Below are 21,058 nucleotides of genomic sequence, written 5' to 3' on the forward strand. Positions count from 1 at the left end.
CTCTATATTAAACTAAGACAAAGAAGCACAGGGGCGCCGGGGTGGCTCCGTCTGTTAAGCAACTGCCTTTAGCTCAGGTCATGATCCTGGGGTTCTGGGATCGAGCCCCACGTCAGGCATGCAAATGTTTCAATTAAACGTTTCAATTAAGAAAGAATCTGCCCAGTCCCGGTCACGGTGCTCTATACAGTAAGCAACACAGGTGAGAGGTCGCAGTCTCCTGTAAATGTCTCATCTGGTAGGAGCCAGACCAGTAAAGTACTTGAGCACTCACACGGGCAGAAGAGGAGAAGGAACCTGCAGGTGAGACGTGCTCACGACCTGAGCCAACATCAGGAGTCGGACACACAACCAACTGTGCCACCCAGGTGCCCCAAGTATGGGGAAATTAACAAGATTATCTCACGGATATTATCTTGCATCAACTTTATTTAACTATTTTTAATAATTTCTCCAGGTGCTACTAAAGTAACTTATCGGGATGGGAAAAGCTAAATATGTCCATGAAGATACAGGACAGCAAATCAAGAGGTCTGCCTCCCCAGGGCAGAAAAGGGCTTCTGCCGGGCAAGCAGGAAGGTGAGGAGGCCCCATTACAGAATGTCCAGCATCACACCGAGGCCCTGAAGCCAGAGGGTGACTGCGGGCAACAGCAGGGGCCCCACAGATGAAATGGATGTTCTAGTGAGCTTGACTCCAACAACAGCTAACTGTCCCCAGCAGCCACCACAGCCCTCACCGCTCAACCCCGCAGCATTCCCAACTCAAACGGAGAGCGGGGCTGCTCCAGCCCTCTGACATGCGAACCCCCTGGGCAAGCAGTAACCTTCCTGGAGAAAGTCCTATCAGTCAGGGCAAGCAAGTAGGACCAAACACCTATAATGTCTCCTCCATGTCTAAAGTTCAAAAAGGTCTTTGTTCTCCAAAATCTGGTCCAAATCCCAGTTCTCAGTGGCTCTAACCTCACTGTGCTACTGGTCCGATGACTTATTGCGACACCCAGCAGAGACAGTGGGAACAAAAGAACTGATTTCAAGATAAAGGATTATCAGGCACAGTATTCAAAATAAAAAAAGCTAAGGACGCAGAAAGATCAGCTGCTGGCGCTTCCAGAAAAGGCCCAGAAATCACCAAATTCACTCACTCATTCCCACATCTCTCCAATCAGATCATACAGGCCAGAGAATACCCAGTTCTGCTAGGAACAAAGTAACGCTTTCATGTCTCAAAAACTAGGGATTTTTTTTAAAGGTATGTATTAAAATGAATAAACAAACATTCCCAAGCTGTATTTTTCTACAGAGAAACAAAGAAACATCGGAATGCAGTCTCCTCACGAAATCAAGCCAGATGGAAGGCAAGACTCCTGCACAAAACGCGGTCCCCGGCTCGGCGGCCTCAGCACTCCTCTGCCATCGCTCCCCCAGAATCTCCGGAGGGGGGGCCCTGGCAATCTTTGTCTTAAGAAGGCCTCCAGGGGTCAACTGAGGCTTGCCTCAGTTTGGAAAGTGCTTGCCTAGCTCACCCGAAGCCTACAAAAACAAAAACAAAGCGAACATACCTGGCTCCAAAGATGTCCTTTTTGGCGAGATCAATTCCAGAAACCACCTTCACTCTGAGAATACGTGACTCTCCCTGTTGGAGAAGAAAAGAAAAAGTTTAAGAAATGGACCTTCAATAGGTCACTGCCTTATCCAATATGCAAAGGTAATGGTTTCTGTTCAGACCAGTCCTGGGGACACAAAACCAATCAACTGAGCAGAGGCGACTCTTCCTTACACTGAAGTTCAAAAGGCAACATTCCAGCTCTAAAATCCCACAGCCCTAGATATTTAGAACATCCTGGGGCACCTGGGTAGCTCAGTCAGTTGAGCATACAAATCTTGATTTCAGCTCAGGTCATGATCTCAGGGTCCTGGGATGGAGCCCCGAGTCGGGCTCCACGCTCGAGTGGGGAATCCACTTGTCCCCCTGCCCTCACCTCCCCCATGCTCTCTCCCTCATTCAAATAATTAATTAAACCTTTTTAAAAAAATTTAGAGTACCCAGGTTAATTAAGCACAAGTTTAATTCAAACTGCATCATGCAGATCAATGATCTGGCCCAGTGAAAGATTTCTCAATTCTCCAGCAAGAACACAAGCATACGTTTGAAACCACGCAGATCTTTAACTTTAATGAAGAAGTTATTTAATAAATAGTTCCTTGATTTTTCACTTTAGTAATTCCTCCATGGAAATTTGTGCATTTGTGCGCATTGCCTGAGACAGAAAAAAACTTCATGTGGTATACAGATTTCCTCAAAATGACAGTTCCATCATGTTGGTCCTAAACAAGCAAAAATAATTCCTCAGTTGCAGTGAGAAGGAAAAAAAAATAAAGAGCTTCATCTTAAGTGGAAATCATCTCAAATGCTCTCAGAAATCACCCATTCATTCATTCATTCATTCATCCACTTGCTTATTCATTCCAACATTCTCTAAACAGCTCCAATTGGACATTGAGCGAGGTCTAAAATATAGATATGAACAGGCTCACGGTCTCCTAAGAGGGGTGGGCAGACCCACAGGGCAGGACCCCTTGATGGCCTGACACCGAAAGACACAGATTAGAGTGATGATAGCTAAGGGCTAAGACATCCAGGCCAGAGGAGGTGGCTTGCTCTCAAAGTTTCAGTTTTGGGTCACTAAGTGTTAACATGAACTGAAAAGACAACAGTAAGTTGAATCCAAGGCATCTATGAAACAACCAGGTGGAGGAGAGAAAAAAAAGACTAGATACATGGGAGGGACATCTGGTACGGGTCAGACAGGGAAGTGATCAGTGCAGAGTGGTAGCCGGCGGTTACAACCACGGGCGCAGAACAACAAACCCAGGAAGGGTGAGGAGGGGAAAGGGCCAGGGGTGCAGCCCTTGGGGACAGGAGCACGGAGAGGCAAGAGAGGAGGACTGTGAAAGCCATCTAGCCTTTGTGTTCGCTCAGGACCCGGTTGAAGGAAAGAAGATCCAAACAATTACACAGGCTATGCTGAAAGAGGCAGGGTGAAATTAAACCTGGAGACCGGCGGCCATGGAGACCTGGTCAGTGAGCTGTACACACACTGAGCACCCGGAACCGTGCTGGAGATGGTTACTTTCCAGGATTCTTCCATCCCTCCCTCCCTCCCTCCCTCGGACCACCTACCCCTGTCACAAGGCTGCCCCACACGCACACACAGCAGAGACGCAAATAGGTTTCCCAACTCGTGTGTGCTTAGGATCCCTTTCCAAACGAGGTCCGCACTCCAGCTTGGATTTCATGCGCTTGGCGGGCTTCATGAAAGGCTTAAGACAAGGGAGGGATCACTAAAACATGGCTTTGTTACAGCCTAGCAGTGTCTCCAAGGGCCTCCCAAAGCTGCCAGGCTAAGTGACCTTCCCTTGGTTCTTTTAAGCAGGCACTGAAGCCCTGACCTCTCTCCCTTCCACTCACCTCAACCACCGGTCATCAAGAATTCCCAGTTAGCACAGCTATGACCCGGGCTATGGTTCTTTTGATCCTCCCAGCACACTGCACCCCACTGCCCATCATTAGACCTTATTATTTTTCCCATTAGACCTCTCTGATGACCTACTCAACTCAAGGAATGCCGCAGTGGATGCACTTTTTTTAACACATGGGTAAAAATCTGGCAGCACCTTGTAGAGTTTCTAGCACTCGGCGAGTTTAAGGCCCACTGATGTGTACAAGCTGAGGATCATGGGTGAACACGAGATCCTCGTCTGCCAGACGAAGGGGTTAAGACTTGACCTGAGAGGGAATGTTCCAGGAACCATTCAGAAGAAATGAGGACAGGGAACAGCTGGAGAGGAGCGTACTTTTCTGTCTTCCTGCCTCCCCACATCCCAGCTCTCTGGCCCTCCCCAACTCCATGACAAAGACTTCCAACCAGCAAGTCTCCCCCAAACACCCCTGTGCAGAGAGGGGACAACTCGGTCGGTACCCACGGAAGGTGGACGGTGTTAAAGGAAGTGCGAAGTCTCCAGGCCAGTCCTGGGCGCTGGCGGAAGGAGATGGTGGATCTGGCCATCCAGACAGTGACTTTCCACACCCAGACAGTGACTTTCCACACCCAGCTGGGGCAGGGTGGCAGTCTTTCCACCTCAGGCTGGCACTGGTCACCGCGTTGGGGGAATAAACAAGGGGCTATGTGAGATGGAAATCCACACGTAGTCACAGAACGAAAGATAAGAATTCTGTAAGACGCGGTCTCTCTATCTCCTAGCCCTTGGGAGTCTCAAAAATCCCAAGAAGTGTCCTGGACTTGCCACCAACTTGAAAGGGGGCTCAAGTGCCTCGTGTCTGGGTCCTGAGCAGTAAGATAAGCCCAGCTCACTCCGCTTCTCCGAGGTTTATATTAACACTGGGGGAATGTTCTTCGTTCTTATACTGGGCAGAACTTTTCAAAAAGCACACATTTTGAAGTCAGGGAACATTTATACGAATAAATGAGTAAAAATAAACTTCACTGAAGGAACAAGTAGAATTTTTTTATGTAGGCTGATTTATTCATCTGGTAAGCATGAGCACCTGTTCTGAGATCTAGGGTACAGCAGTACAGACAGACAAAATGCCCCACCTCCACCCTGTCCCGCCGAGCTTCCGGCACTCCTGAAAGCGAGCTGTATGTATGCCAGGGCTCTCAACTACACGGGGGACACAAATTGAGGGTCTGGAGGGCAAAGGGTAATATATTACAGAGACTTTAAAATTTTGTACACATAGCTTTCCACTAAATAAATTCTCATTTAGCAATCAAACCTAAGAAAATAAGCACAGATACGTGCACAAAGCAAACCAAAGAACAGCTGAAAGGACAGTCACCAAAGCATTTCTTAATTGGGAAAAAAAAATGCAAAAGTCCCTCAAATGTAGACAGTTAAATGTTCACAGCAAAATTCTGTGCAATGAGCTACAACACTGTCATTACAAACGTGTGAGATTCTGGGGCACCTGGGAGGCTCCGTAGGTTAATCGTCTGCCTTCAACTTGGGTCTTGATCCCAGGGTCCTGGGATGGAGCTCTGTGACGGGCCCCCTGTGCCAGACTCCCCGCCTAGTGGGGAGTCTGTTTCCCTCTCTGCCTGTCACCCTGCTCATGCTCGTGGCACACACTCTCTCTCAAATAAATAAAATCTCTTAAAAAAATTGTGTGAGATTCTCTAATGACCTTCATTCATTGCACAAGTGTTTACTAAGTACCGACCATGGGCCAGACACACTACCTAGGGAAACAGATATGAACAAGACGGAGTTCCTGCCTCAAGGAATACAATGTAGAAGGCAGACAGAATATAAATATATATTGTGAACAGGAATTTCTGATGGTGGTAAGTGCTTTAATGACGGGTCAATAAAAGCAACTAAGCAGGGGGGAGAGGGAGGAGAGACTGGTGGTCGGGAAAGGCCTCTTTGGAGAGGAGACACCTGAGCTGAAACCAAAGGAGACGGAGGGTGATGCTGGGGGTGGGGATTTTCATACAAAGGCGGCAGCAAGTTCCAAGGCCTCGGGGAGCAGGTCTGGCCTTGCAAGGAGAGGTGAGGGCAGAGCGGTACGGTGGGGCCAGAGCCCCAGCAGGCCACCCTCCTTAGAAAGTGGGCATTACGGCAACCATCTCTGGCAAGTTCTCAGCAGGGGACCGGTAACATGTGACGTGAGTTTTTAGAAGATCACCTTGGTTGCTGTGTGCGACCAGACTGTAGGGAACGAGAACAGAAACACACCAATTAGAAAGAGATGGCAAGAGATGGTGGGGGCTTCGCATAGGATTGAGATGGAGAGGTGACCATGTTTGAAATAAACAACTTGGTTTATTTAAAAAAAAAAAAAAGTTTCAGAAATGGATTATACAAGTGAGTTAGAGATAAGCAAGGCAGTTGATAGCTGTTCTACTTGGACTACATTCCCCAGCATTCCTTGCAGTTTAGGTGGTCATGTGACTAACTTCTGGCCAGTGGAAGGAGAACAGAAATGAAGTATGTATCTTCCTGACCTGGCCCATAAGACTTTCCCCCTCTGATCATCCTCCCTCCACTCTCTTCTCCCAGCTCAACAGAGAAAATCCTGAAGGCCAGGAAGGGGAAAACTCTGAAAAAGGAGCGTAGCAGGAGAGACCCTCCTCTCCACTTCACCTTCCCCCTCTACCATCACCTACCCACCTTGCCAGGACAGCAAGCTGGAAATAGATTTGTACTGTTTCTTCCCACTGAAAATTGAAGGTCGCTATAGGAGTTGGCCTTTACTGATATACAATATAATCTCAATTTTTAATAAATATCCATTACGTATAAGCACAGAAAAAATGTCGAAAGGATACAGCAGCAGCGATTACCTCTGGATAATGGGTAACTTTCTGATCATCTACATTTTTTCTTTTTGAAACATTAAATATTCTTCTTTGGAAATTAAACTTTTGGAGAAACTCCAGAAAAATACATAAGGAAAAGAAGAAAAACTTAAAATCACAGGCTTAGGAATTTAGGCCCCTGTATTTCTAAAGTGATTCACCTTTGTCATAATAAAAACCTAAAGATTGTATTTTAGCTAACTCAAAAAGGTACACAGCTGTCCATCCGGGCGATGTGAAAAGGCCACTCTCTGTAACACCCCAGCAACAGCTGGGAGGTGAAAGGAGGAAACAGCCTTTATTGAGCACTTACACTATTTACAAGCAGCTGTGACAGGAAATTTCACCTCCCTCCGAAGTTATGGGGCAGGGGAGCAGAAAAGAGAATGTTACTCTATAAAAATCGCTTTGACACATAGGTTTCAGGCATACAGCAAAAACTTATCTGGGTTTCCTATCAACACTCAGTGTGTATACAGATAAGCAACCCATCATCACCCTGTAAAGAAACACATGATCAGGTGGGTAACTACTTTTATCAGCTGCAATGGGCGACAAGCCGAGCAACTAGACTTTCTGAGGCATTTTATTACTTTCATAAAGTCTACGCATGACACTGCGGGCCCTGGTGACGGCTCCAGCAGAATTCAATATTTAACTAAGGCGGCTCACGACAACGAAGATATTCTCCGGAGTCAGACTCTGCAGGGCAGGGGAAGTGCAGGCAGAGAAGAGGGGAGGCCGAAAACTGGGTCTGCTCATGACCCTCGGGGTCTCTCCCGGCTACTATTCATCTGTTTTCGCACAGTCATTGCACAACGGGGACGACTCTATGCATTTGACATGTGTTTTTCTTTTCCACTTCGTTTTCTAACTCTTCCTGAAGGCCTAAAACAAGATAAGGTGCGCAAGCCACCGCTGAGGGCTCGGTGCTAAGTCCCAGCTTTAAAAAGGGGGATTCTGAAGGCTCGTTTGTAAGGCCGCTACTTCCAGCTCGGAAACCTGCTCGTATCAACTGTGGGGAAGGGGTTACCAAATTCCCATGTCCCCCCCAACAAAGCCTATTAAAATACATCATCTATCAAAATTACTCCTATCATAAAATAAACCTCAACTTCCAACTCAAAGAAAGATACTAGAATTTACATTTTCTCCTAGGAATCCACCTTGAGAAGGTCACTTTTTTGTAAGACTTTTATTTATTCATTTGAGTGAGGGAGAGAGAGAGTGAACCCACACAGCTGGCGGCGGGGGAGGGGAGGTTGGAGCAGAGAAGAGGGAGAGAGAGTCCAAGCAGACTCTACACTAAGCACAGCCTGATGCAGGGATCAATCCCAGATCCCCAAGATCACGACCTGAGCTGAAACCAAGAGAAGGACGCTTAACCAACTGTACCACCCACACGCCCCAAGAAGGCAACTTCTGGTATTTTAGCCCTTATCCCTCACAATGGCAGCTGATTCCACCACCCCACGCCACCCCTGCCACAAAGGGTGATATCTGGGTTAGGAAACAGTGTTCCTTCTCCACGGGATTCTCCAGGGACCCCAGGCATCCTTGCAGACAAGGAAGACCTCCATCAGGGGCCTGCACATCTTAGTCCTTCGTCCCTAATTCACGCATTTATGTTCCATATTCTACAGTGTATTTATCGTTCTCACTATTACCCACAACACTTGCAGGCTCACAGTAAACACCTCCTGGTTCAAAGGGATGATCAGTAAGTAGCTTTATACCCTGAAATATATATCCAAGTTCCATGTATGTCCATTAACTTCAGTTGCTTTAAAAATTAAATCAGCCAACATACAGAAAGTGCCCAAACTGTGCCTACTACACAGTAATACCACAACTCTTCCCGCTCCCACCTGCTCTTGCTCCGGCTATGGGCCAAGACCCTGTTCCACCATCTCTCTAAATTTTCTAAAGCCCCTGCTGTCCCCGACCACATCCCTTATTCCTGCCCTCTTCAGCTCTGCCTTTTCCTGCTCTGTATTCCTACCCCAGTTCCTGCTCTCTAAACCTTTCCCCTCTTCACTCCCTTGATGGGTCCCTGGCCTCACACTGCTGCTACCTCTCCCACCTTCTTCCTCTGTCCCGGTTCTCCACTCTGACCTTCTCACTGCTCATTCAAAACAATGTGCTGAGTGACATTTATGTTCAATGCGCTGTGCTAGAAAGAACACAAAAGTAAGCAAGACGCCTGCTTCTGTGCCCAGGAGGGGCTCACCATCAAGCGCGGAGGTCAAACACACATATACCTGTAAGACCTGTAAGACCTGTAAGACAGGAGGGAAGAGAAACCCAAGATATGTGGGTTGAGGACAAAGACACAGGGGGTCATAGCCAAGGAGCCCAATACTGAACCTCATGTCCAGCCGAGCTCAGATAACCCTCATGACAGCAAAGAGCCCCAACTTGCAGGCTCACCGACGGTCAGCCCTACACAGAACATTCTCAACAACCCAAGTCCCAAGGATAATAGTTCCAGAGAAAAATGCAGAACCCCAGGACTGTCCACAACCTCCATTTCTCAACCTCTGCTAGATGATGGCCGTTATTATGCCCAACAGAGCAAATGAGGAGAGCTAAAAGGATGGCCCTCCAGAGCAGAATCTGGATTTTAATGCTCAAGATGACTAACTTTCAGAAATCATTCTTTGTGGGGTTTTTTTTTTTTTTTTTTATTTGAGAGCGAGCACGAGACTGGGAGAAGGAGAAGGAGAGAGACTTCCAGGAGACTCCCCACTGAGCACAGGGCCTGACAAGGGGCTTCAGAGCTGAAATCAAGTCAGACGCCTAACCGACTGACCCACCCAGGGGTCCCTATGTGCCACGGTTTTAAGATACGTCCACAACTTCCTAAAATTCTGCTCTTCAAGAGGCAGGGCTTAATTGGATGCTGGACATAGTGACTTCTTTCTAATAAACACAATATGGAAAAAGTTGAAGATTAGGTCATTAAAGGTACCGTAGCTCTCTCCTCAGATCACTCACTCTGGGGAAAGCCAGCTGCTGCCATGTTGTGAGGACACTCAAGAAGCCCTATGAGAAGTCCAGGTAGTGACGACAGAGGCCTCCCGCTAACGGCCACGTGAATGAACTATCTCGAATTGGGTCCTCCAGACCCAGGCAAACCCTCCGATGACTGCGCTCCTCACTGACATCATCCTGGCAGGGAGCTTTGTCTCAGGGCAGACCCTGGTCCACTCTATGCCAGTAACTCCACAGGACACGTGTGGTGATCCAACACCAACCACCGTCACCTCATCATCGCTCCTTCTTCCGAAAGCTCTTGTGCATCTATTATGTCCCTACCCTGAGTAGGTGCTACTGACGTGTGGCAGCTTCTCTCCATCCTAATTCACCTGCCACCTCATCAGTCCAACCTTTCTAGAATGTCCTTTCTCCCTTACAACAGCGGGTCTTCCTCATGGATAAATGGGTCTAATTAAAACCCTTCAGCCCAGCAGTGAAGGCTCACCACAGCCAGCTTTATCCCTACTACCTACATTCTTCGCAGGGAACCAATTCCCTTCCTCACGGCATAGGCCCACACAGCACCCACCTTTCCCCTATGGGTCTGCTCCCATCCATGTCATCAGGAAACCCAAGGTGCTTACTCTGAGAACAGTGATGGAAGGAGTCAGTAAGACAGAGTTCAAGCCTATGGGACTTCGCTTTCTATGTCCCAGGAGAACAACATATACACGATTACAAGACGACACAATAAACTTAATCACAGCAGCGAATGGTATCTTCTACAGGAACTCAGAGGAGGAAGAAATGATGTATGTGTAAGGGGCGGGGAGAAGGAAATTGGCCAGAAAGTTGGGGCAAGCCTCAGAGGAGCAGACATGTGAGCCAGGCCCTAAAGACGGAGAAAAAGGGAGGAACAATCTTTTGAAAAGGGAGGACAAAAGCAGCATGAGGGTACCTCGAAATGGAGAGCAAATCAATGTGCAGAGAGACAGGGGAGATGCCCAGGCCAGACATCATCCTCTACGTGCTACAGGACAGACATGTCCAGCAGACGAGGGACAGGCTCACTGGATGACAGGAGCAGAGACAGTCCAGGGAGGAGAGGACAGGACACAAATTACAAGGCCCACTCCACTGCTCTGGTGGAGAGTGCAGCGTGGCTCTGGGGAATGGAGGACATGGGACTGGGTACAAAGCTCTTCCAGGGTAGGGGTGTGGGGGACACACAGCATGGCCGGGTGACAGGCTGGTTTTGCAAGGAGAAGAAGGCACCCCCGCAAGCTCCCGGTCTGGGTGTAACGGGGGCTGCTGCTACCCGATGGCAGGAAATAAAGGAAGGAGAGTGAGTCTGAGGCGAAGGGAAATAGAGGAGAACGTGGATGTCTTGATCTGAAGTTGCCTTGCCAGGGTGCAGGCAGAGATGTCCAAGAGGCAGTCAGCGCTCAGAAACCAGAGCTGGGTACAGAGGTCAGACACTGACACTGAGAGCGGGGGACCCCGCTCCTTCCTCCGAGCCCGGCTTCGGACTGATCATGCCGTCTGGCACGTAAGTAACAGTAAGCCACTGCAGCCTTTCGTCCCCGTACATGAGTCTTACTTTCTCAGCTACGTGGCTGCGCTGTCCAAAACGGTACCCGCCAGCTACGTGGGGCTATTTAAACTGAAGTAAATCAATTACAATTAAAAGTCAGTTCCGGGGCGCCTGGGCGGCGGAGTGGGTTAAGCCTCTACCTTTGGCTCAGGTCATGATCTCAGGGTCCTGGGATCAAGCCCCATGTCAGACTCTCTGCTTAGTGGGGAACTTGCTTTGCCCTCTCTCTCTGCCTACTTGTGATCTCTCTCTCTCTGTCAAATAAATAAACAAAATCTTAAAAAAAAAAAAAAAAAGTCAGTTCCTTAGTTAACATGAGCCACATTTCAGGTTCCCCACAGACCCATATGCTTAGGGGCTGGCTACCGCAGCCGACACGACAGGCAGACCCAGACGACGGGACATGTCCACGCTCACAGGAAGTTCCGCCGGCTGGGGCTGCTCCGAAGGGCACTGCACCCCAAGGCAAGAACGAAGCAGGGTTTGAACAACATCCTGTGAAAGGTGGAAAAGCAGAAAGAAGGAAGGGAGAGAGGGAGGAAGGGACCCCTCTCAGCCGACTGTAACGCAATCCAGCTGCGGAATCCAGCTCCCTGGAGATGAAGGGGGAGCTCCTGGGATCCCGTGTGCGAAGGGCAAGACTCCCTCTGGGACACGGGAGGCCGGCAGGCCAGTTCACCGCTGGGAAGCCATGTGAAGCCAGTATGGTACAGAGCAGACCGTCCCTGCGACTTGACTTCTGTATCATCACACAATGGCGGGACAGCGGGGACCGCGGCCTAATCAAGCAGGCGACGGAGACCGGGGAGCCCGGCTGATGAGGCCAGGCTCATCGTAACCAGGCTGCTCTGTCCTGCACACTGGTCACAGCGAAAGGCATGTGGGAGGCGAGAAGAGGGGTAAAATCCCAACAGGACCCTGTCCGTGGTCCCTCGAAGAGGAGACATCATGGATAATACTCAGAGGGAAAGGGTGCGTAGGAAAAAGGCAGGGAGACCAGAGGAGGGTGAAGGGGGGACAGCCCACCACCAAAGCCCGCCTGGAGGGAGGCCAGAGGACCCAGGGCCCGCAGCCAGGAGATGCGTGACAAGGGAGGAAGCCACACCCACCTGCCGCAAGAGGCCAGGCTGTCCGTGGAGCAGAACCTGGAAGCTTCTGTCAAGCCTCAGGCCGACCCCCCACTGCTCGCAATGAATTCGCCTCCCACAACTACGATGCCTTCCAAGCCTTAGCTTTACACCTGTTTCAGTTCTGACTTCTGAACGGAGTTGAGCCATGGTGTTGTTCAGGGTTCCTTACAGATCTCACCACTCTGCGACCATTTGCCCTGGAAAACCGGTCCCTAAATTAGAGGAGGTGGGGGAGCAGGCGGGGTGAGGGCCGGGATCCGCCATGTACTGGGCGGTGCTCAAAGGCCCACGGGCCTCCCCCCTAAAAGGACTCAGACGTACACCTCAGCAAGAATGTGAAGCCTTCCAGGTGTGGACAGTTTCAGAGTGGATCTCAACGAGAAATGTTCAGTTCTCGTACGCCAAGAATCCCCCGTAATTCAGCGATCTCGCAGATGGGAAAGGAGGGTGCCACTGAACAGCGCCACGGAATGAATGAGCTGGCAGGAGTTCCAGCACAAAGCACAGAGTCGCTCTCTTTCGCTAATTAAAAATTCTCTTTTTTACCAGAAGAGTTGGTCGAACTCCATGTAAAAAGTTTTCAAAGAATCCATTTATCAACGGCGCTTTTGTTCCTAACTTCTAATCATAAGACAGGAAACGTGTTTAAGTTCCCCCAAGATCACTAACACAAGAATTATCTTCTGTTTATAGTTCTAAAAATGATCATAATAAACAACTGTACTTTGTTGAAAGCCAAAAACCATAGCTCAAAAATCTAAAATTCTGTATTTTTCATGGCAGTCGTAACTCTGACCTCTCCTCTCCAGTAAAGTGAAGTCTGGGTTTCTGGAATGTGTAGCTGGACCAGAAGGATGTGGGAGGTCTGGGTTTCAGGCGGCCCCCAAGAACACAAGCCATGGAGTGAGTTCCGTGGTCCCGTATCTGAATCTCCCCACGCAGGATCAGAAGTGTGACTCATGTCCCTGTGCCAAGGGCTCCTAGCATCCTGAAAAGGACACACCTGAACGAAGCTGGTAAGAAACACACTTAGTGTTTTAGATTTTACAGTGAGGAGACAGCCTGCTGCATGCATCTGAAGCCTCGGGCCTGGCGCGTTCCTCACAGGCCAGCTAACCAGGTGAAACCGTGGGTGTTCCAGAATCTGCAGCCCCACAGTTCCAGATCATTCCGAGGCTGGCTGCCACCTCAAGAGATCCCTGTTCTTGATTCCTGGAGGGAGAGGAAGATCCCCTGAGGTAACTACCCACGCTCATGCTCCAGCCTCAGCCTTCCTATCCTCTGCTCCTGACTTCACTTGAGGTGGGGGGAGGAGCAAGCTGGGGGAACCAGGGCCCCAAAACTGGGACGATGCCCAGGACTACTAGCTCTACTACTCATCCCGAGGAGTCACCTCCCACAGTGGCTGAGGGAATCTGTCATGATCCCAAAGGAATCAGACACAAGAGGTGGGCAAATGTCCCAACTTTGAGAGAAAAGCAGCTATGAATCGTACTATAAACGACACACTTGGGCTAGGATAGCTTTCCCCGCTGCCAGATCACCAACTTGCTCTTTGGTTCCTCTCTCTCTCCGCTAACGGAACACGTTCTCTGAAAAATGTCTTTCCAGGGCTCCCCGGCTTATGAGGGCCTCCCACGGTGCCCCAGATGGCTTCTTTCACCCTTCATTGTTGCTGCTTTTAAAATTAGCTATCATGGAGCACCTGGCTGGCTCAGTCAGTAGAACGTGCAACCCTTGATCTTGGGGGTGGTGGGTTCAAGCCCCACATTGTGTGTAGAGGTTAGTCTAAAAAATAAAATCTTAAAATTAGCTATTGTGCCAAAGACAGAGCTGTGAGAAGGCAGCCGCCAGGCAGATCACTGGGAGCAGCAAGAGTCATGGTCAAGGCTTGGTCAAGGCTGGGGGGCGGGGGGCACGGAGCTTGCTTAGCGCAGCTTTCCGAGACTCTAGTAAAGACCTTGGCACCCAAATGTTCCCTGGGGAGTAAACGGCTGGGTGAATAAATGACATCAATCCAAAACAAAGTTCTTGGGTGAATTACTCAATAGTCTGCCATCAGCTAGAAAAAGAAAACACTCTACATAAGTAAGGTCTGCCAAGAATAAGACTTGCAAACTTACTTCCTTTTCTGATAAGATTTACAGCTCCAAGGCTGCATACCTAGTGTACAGAGACTTTGGCCAAACCACGATCATATTCCTCTAGACGAGGAGACGACAGGAGGGCGAACCGATATTAAGTTGGGTGGGGTTGAGTGGTACCTCGTGGTCAGTGCCCAACCCAAGTGTAACCATCAGACAACTCCAGGGAGGTGGGGTCGCAGAGGTGTGTTGGGTCTCAGTCTTTATCATTAACTCAGAAACACTGTGAGCCTGGAAAATGTGGGTGAGGATGGATGGCAGGCTAATGCAATTTACAGCCGACACACACAAGTGGAGAAAATGTCAGAAAACCGGATCAGAAACCAACAAGCTTACATCAGATGAGGGACAGGTCCAACCTTGAGAGTGCAATTTTACAGGGATGTGTGTGTGTGCTTGGCTGCCTGGTTCTGTGCAGGGGGCAGGAGGGAAGAGCACCAAAAATGGGGGGATCTTTGCAGTTTTGGGGTGCCTGGCTGAGTGGGCACAGCATGCAACTCTTGGTCTCAGGGTCGTGAGTGCTGGCCTCATGTTGGGCATAGCGCTTCCTTTAAAAAAAAAATCTTGGGGATTTTATTTTATTTAAGATTTTATTTATTTGACAGAGATCACAAGTAGACAGAGAGGCAGGCAGAGAGAGAGGAGGAAGCAGGCTTCCTGCTGAGCAGAGAGCCCGACGCGGGGCTCGATCCCAGGACCCCGAGATCATGACCTGAGCCGAAGGCAGAGGCTTTAACCACTGAGCCACCCAGGCGCCCCTTGGGGATTTTATTTTATCTCAAGCTCTATTATGACTCAACACAGTGACAGTAGTAAACCACCTGCATTACTCAAGGTCCAGAGCCAGGAATGTCGTCCCACTGCACCCTGGGCCAGCCTTGTGATCGAGTCCAAGGTGCAGGAATTAGGAAGAGGATGGTTATTTTGCTTTGAGGACAAAATCTGTACCACAGAGCATGAAGCAACCGTAAGAAAGAGGATGTGCTCTACGGGCAGCTTTGCACAAACCCCAGCCATGCATGACGAGGCTGCGGGGGAGAAGGCTTTGCAGGGTGTGACATCCTCCATGGACAAAAAAGGCGATGTGTGTATGCATTGACACACTCACGTTATCTACTGGCATGTGTGGAAGAAAAGTCTGTAAGGACACAAGAAAATGGTATCACTGATGGACTGAGGACAGAAATGAGTTGGCTAGGGACCAAGGTGCGTGAGATAGACACACAGAGACGCCTCACTGCATGAAAGCCTTCTCAAAGCTTGAATTTAAAACCGCTTAAATATATTAACAACTCAAGAAAAAAAAACTTTTTAAGTATCCAGGATAGTTAATAAACAAACATCACACGAATGTTTAACCTGGTTTAACAACCATCATCAGATTCTTTCTGTGGGAAGCGGGGGTGGGGTGGCAGAAGCCAAGATATTTTCTGTTCTGAGGCTGCTGAGGGCAAACCTCCAACCAGGGAATGAGGGCGTAGATGTGCCTTACAGAGGGAAGGAAATTCTGGATTGTTAAGCCTGGTCAAACACAGAGCAGGTGGCCTCCTGAGGCCCAGAGCTGACCGGTTAGCACCAGTGCGAGAGCAAAGGCCTGCCACCTGCCACAACTATCACCAGGTATGGGGGGATGGGGTGGGGGAAGACGAACCAGATGATCCCTGATGTCCCTTCCCAACCGTGGGGTGTGATCTGAGAAGGCCTGCCCATGAGGAGCCCGAAACTCAGACCGAGAGGATTCACACAAGATCACACAATGCTTTCTATATGTATACACACACACACGTGTAATTTTTCTAAAACAAATAGTAATGACAGTCCCACCTCTCTCACAGTAAAACACAAAAGGTGATTCATAAATCAGAAGGCTTCTTGGGGCACCTGGGTGGCTCAGTGGGTTAAAGCCTCTGCCTTCAGCTCAGGTCATGATCTCAGGGTCCTGGGATCGAGCCCTGCATCGGGCTTTCTGCTCAGCAGGGAGCCTGCTTCCCCATCTCTCTCTGCCTGCCTCTCTGCCTACTTGTGATCTCTGTCTGTCAAATAAATAAATAAAATCTTTTTTAAAAAAGGAAGGCTTACTTGCGACCAGTTTCAAAATATCATGAATGAAATGACCCACAGAAATAAGAGCACATGCAATCGATATGTTTTTTGGTTCTGTTGCGGTTCCTATTCCACACCTTATTTCAAAAAGGATTAACTCTGGCTAGTTGGCTCTATTCGAGATGTTTAAAATTCCCTTCATAAAGAACAGCAAAACTTTTTTGGTGGGCAGTGGCTGGAGTCGTTCTCAGAGATAACGCCGTGTAAGAGGGCGAGAGGTCGCTGGTGCAAGGGGCAGCTGAGGTTAGCTTGGGCTACTCTAGAGAAAGCCCAACTGAGCAACACCGAAACAGCACTACCACCAGCTCCAACGAGCACCGGGAGATAAACCACAGCTAGGGAAAAGCTGCAAATGGAATTGAGCTGTCCCATTAGAAACTTCAAGAAGCCACGGCACCCAGTGCCACAAGCCTTGGAATGCTGTAGGCATCAACCACAGGAGAGCAGGTGCTGGGTGACAAGGCTAATAGGATTTGTGTGACCATTCGTGGCCTGTGGCCCAGGAAGCAGCCCCTCTGAATCCATCCTAACTCCTCACCTGCCTTCTGTTCACCTCAGTGCCTGAAAGCCAGCCACACACCAAGTCTGTCTCATACCAGTATACCAAGACAAAACCTTCATGGTCACTGACTTCACATTTAAAAGGAGACAAGGGGGCTCCTGGGTGGCTCAGTGGATTAAACCTAAACCTGACTCTTGGTTTTGGCTCAGGCCGTGCTCTCAGGTCTCTGGGACCAGCTGACGCGGCTGGTCAGGCTCTGAGCTCAATAGGGCATCTGCCTCCCCTCTCTCCCTTGTGCTCCCCACCCCTTGTTCCTCTCTTTCTCAAATAAGTATTTTTTAAAATTTTAAAAAGGAAACAAATACGCAAGATTATTGATCTTTCTGGGCAGAATCTCTGCTTCCTATAAGGCAGAATTTACAGCCTTACAATGTGCTAATGTACAGTATCAGATTCCACATTCCGGCTGAGCCTCACATCAGGCAACACCGTTTTATCACAAAGACCTAACATCAGTCATTCATTAAGAAAGTAACAGAAACATTGTATTTCCTAGCTTACTGGAATTTTACCTTATGTTCTGAATCATAAATTTTTTAAAAATATTCCTAAAAACAGAAAGCTTATATTTTTCATTAAAAAATGAATTTCTTTTTCATTAAAAAAAGAAGTAAGACAAAACGATTTCACCTCAGTACTCAATTTGATTTGTTTTATTAAAACTATCAAAGTTGGGGCAACCGGGTTATACGTCTACCTTCGGCTCAGGTTACCATCCCAGGGTCCTGGGATTGGGCCTGGCATCTGGCTTGCTGCTCAGCAGGAAGGCTCCTTCTCCCTCTCCCACTCCCCCTGGTTTATTCCCTCTCTGGCTGTGTGTGTTTGTCTCTCTCTGTCAAATAAATAAATTAAATATTTTTAAAAAATGAAAACTATCAAAATCAAGGGGTGCCTAGGTGGCTCAGTCAGTTAAGCATCTGCCTTTGGCTCAGGTCCTGATCCCAGGGTCTTGGGATGGAGCCACAGGAGCCCCGTGTATGTCATGTGTGTCACAGGTGTCGTGTCAGGCTCCCTGCTCAGCGGCGACCTGCTCAGCGGCGAGTCTGCTTCTCCCTATGCCCCTCCCCCTGCTTATGCATTTGCGCTCTCACAGAAATAAAATCTTAGGGAAAAAAAAACAAAAACAAAAAAACCTTCCGTTCCAGATGGTGGCTGAGGAAGCCGTGACCGTCCCCTCCTTCCAAACCTGTGGTTACCGCACAAAGCCCTGCACCTCCCTTCTCATGCCATGGTGTGCTCACTCTGAGCGGGTTCTACTCGCGAGGACAGTGCAGGTTCCAAGGGGCCCAGGAGACACAGAGGCAGTTCTGCTCTGCAGGTGCCCAAGTTCATGTGTCACACGGCTGTGCAAAGCAAGGGCTGCCAGTGCACAGTCTTCACTACAGGGAACTTCCCTTGGAAAGTGGCCCTTTTTTAAGGCCCATGTCACATGTCCATTTTTTTTTTTTTAAAGATTTTATTTATTTACTTGACAGACAGATCACAAGTAGGCAGAGAGGCAGGCAGAGAGAGAAGGGAGGAAGCAGGCTCCCCGGTGAGCAGAGAGCCCGATGCGGGGCTCGATCCCAGGACGCTGGGATCATGACCTGAGCCGAAGGCAGCGGCTTTAACCCACTGAGCCACCCAGGCGCCCCTCACATGTCCATTTTTATATTATTTTATAGTAAAGATTTTTATTTATTTATTGGGGAGGGGGGAGCAGTAGGGAGGAAGAGCAGAGGGAGAGGGGGCAGCAGACTTCCTATTGAGCAGGGAACCCAACTCAGGGCTTGATCCCGGGACCCCGGGATCATGACCTAAGCTGAAGGCAGACACTTGCCAACTGAGTCACCCAGGAGTCCCCATTTTTATTAAGGATTTTCTATGGCATTTTTTTAAAAGATTTTTTTAAATTTATTTATTCAACAGAGAGAGAGAGATATCACAAATAAGCAGAGAGGCAGGCAGAGAGAGAGAGGGAAGCAGGCTCCCTGCTGAGCAGAGAGCCCGATGCAATGCGGGGCTCGATCCCAGGACCCTGAGATCGTGACCTGAGCCGAAGGCAGTGGGTTAAGCCTCTATGGCACACTTTTATTCCATTCTTTTGTCTATCAACCTCAGTTTAATGCTGGGCTTTTTTCTGTTATTGGAAGTTAATATTTAGTTTTGAGGCCAAGCACTGTGTACTTGGTTTAGACCGTTGATGCTTGATGTTGTTTACTTGCTCTTCCTTCAAATCTTCCAACATGTACCTCAGGAGACACAAATGTCAACCTCTTCCCAGATCTAATTTAAATCTTTACAGCTTCGGGCCCTGGGACACATTCTGAACCTTCTGCAAAGCCTCTGCTGTTCCTTCAGGTCCGTCTATGAAGAGCCTGTCACATCGTGAGGATGATTATTTAATTCTCAAATGAGAGACTGTAGGAAGACAGATACCGATTTATCCACAGGATGAGAAAGCTGCTGACAGAAGTCATCCCACCCTCGGGGGCAGTGCAGCCGGGCCCCCCTCCACAGCCTGGGCGAGCTCATTTCGCCTCCTGTCCCCTGAAGTCCTGAGCACACAGGGAAGACACGAGCCTCCCTCCAAGTGCTGTTCACAGGGAAGGCGAGCACCTGCCGTACAGCCTGTGCATTCCGCCCGATGGGCGGGGGCTCCCTCCTTGCACAGTTCTATGCAGGATGTTGTACTGGGAAGCCACCAGACCTGCGAGGAACATTGTCTTGGGCACCGATTTTTCTGGAAGTCTCAATGAGTGGGACAGTGGTTCTCAAAGTATGGACCCCTGCCGACCAGCACCTCCACCCACTGGCAACTGGGTGGACATGCTCAGGCCCCACCCAGACCTCCACAATCAGAATCCGAATCTCTAGGCTGAAGTCCAGCCATCTGTGTTTACAGGCTCCCGGGTGATTCGGAAGCACAATCACCTCCGAGGAACGGGAACGAGGTCACACTAAAACAAATAAGGAAGTACCACGGAGTAAAACGGGCATTTTGCAACAGCTCTGAAGATCTCCCATTTCCAACTGGCGGCTCTGGACTCATCTGCAGGGACGATGAGCTCAGTCCCCTCTTCCCAGGGAAAACTCGGAGGGAAATGTGTGCAGAAAGCCACTGAAGCTTCTAAATGCTGAGGGCTCCCAGATCTGCGTCTCCAACCCTAACACCCCTTCCTCTGGCAGCCCAGCCCTGAATCTCAATCAATCTCTCTCTCTCAGCCAGCGATGCTGGCAAGGGCAACTGGGGTCGTACACCAAAAGCTGAACACATTCTGTGTTCCCTGTTCCTCTGCTCCTACGCCTGGCAGCACCCCAGTAAGGTTTTTTTTTTTTTTAAGAGATGGGGGAGGGGCGGGGGAAGGAGAAAGAGCATCTCAAGCAGACTCCCCACTGAGCGTGGGGTCTGAAACAGGGCTCATCCCACCACTCTGGTATCACCTGAGCGGAAAGCAAGGATCACATGTTCAACCAACTGCGCCCCCCAGGCGGCCCCCCACCAGTAACTCTTACCAAGAGTCCCTCCGGGGAAACACACCCACCACACATTACCAAAAGTTCTTTATGGGGCAAGAGTAGGGGAGGCTTCCCCTACTTTGGGTATAATTTTTTTTTTAAGATTTTATTTATTTATTTCACAGACAGAGGTCACAAGTAGGCAGAGAGGCAGGCAGAGAGAGAGGAGGAAGCAGGCTCCCCGCTGAGCAGAGAGCCCGATGCAGGCTCAATCCCAGGACCCTGAGATCATGACCTGAGCCGAAGGCAGAGGCTTAACCCACTGAGCCACCCAGGCGCACCTGGGTTTAATTATCAATCATGTCTGAGCTGTTGTTTCACTTACCTTTATTCTTCCAAAGAGCACCTATTATACTTTCAAAGTAAGAAATCAGATTGTCTGTATGAGGAAGCAGAACCACTTTAAGACCCAACAGCTTCTTTCTGTGTCCCCCAGTATTTACTGAACCTCGCTGATCCCACCCTCCTATCCCACAGAACAGATCACTTGATCTCATCAAACGTGAGTGAACAATATATGCATTTGCACCCTTCCCAGCGGGAATCAGTGATCACATTATCTCCCTGGGCCCAGCCTGTAACACTCCGGCACCCCAGTCACCCCACTCCAGGGCTCTGGCTTGCACAAGGTCTGCCCTCCGCTCAGGCACATAGCCTCCTCTT

The 21,058-nt window shown here is 49.2% G+C and overlaps 1 protein-coding gene across 3 annotated transcripts in view; it reads right to left on the reverse strand.

Moving 5' to 3' along the window:
* NEDD4L (NEDD4 like E3 ubiquitin protein ligase) overlaps nt 1–21,058 on the reverse strand; it is a 335,730-nt gene that overhangs the window by 225,031 nt on the left and 89,641 nt on the right. For all 3 annotated transcript variants that reach the window (XM_080822006.1, XM_080822005.1, XM_080822009.1), the window contains exon 2: nt 1,562–1,635. In XM_080822006.1, coding sequence (XP_080678132.1) covers nt 1,562–1,635 — 74 coding nt within the window. The remainder of the gene's footprint in view (nt 1–1,561; nt 1,636–21,058) is intronic.

This window comes from Martes martes, assembly GCF_963455335.1.
Source record: "Martes martes genome assembly, chromosome: 13".
Taxonomy (NCBI): Eukaryota; Metazoa; Chordata; class Mammalia; order Carnivora; family Mustelidae; genus Martes; species Martes martes.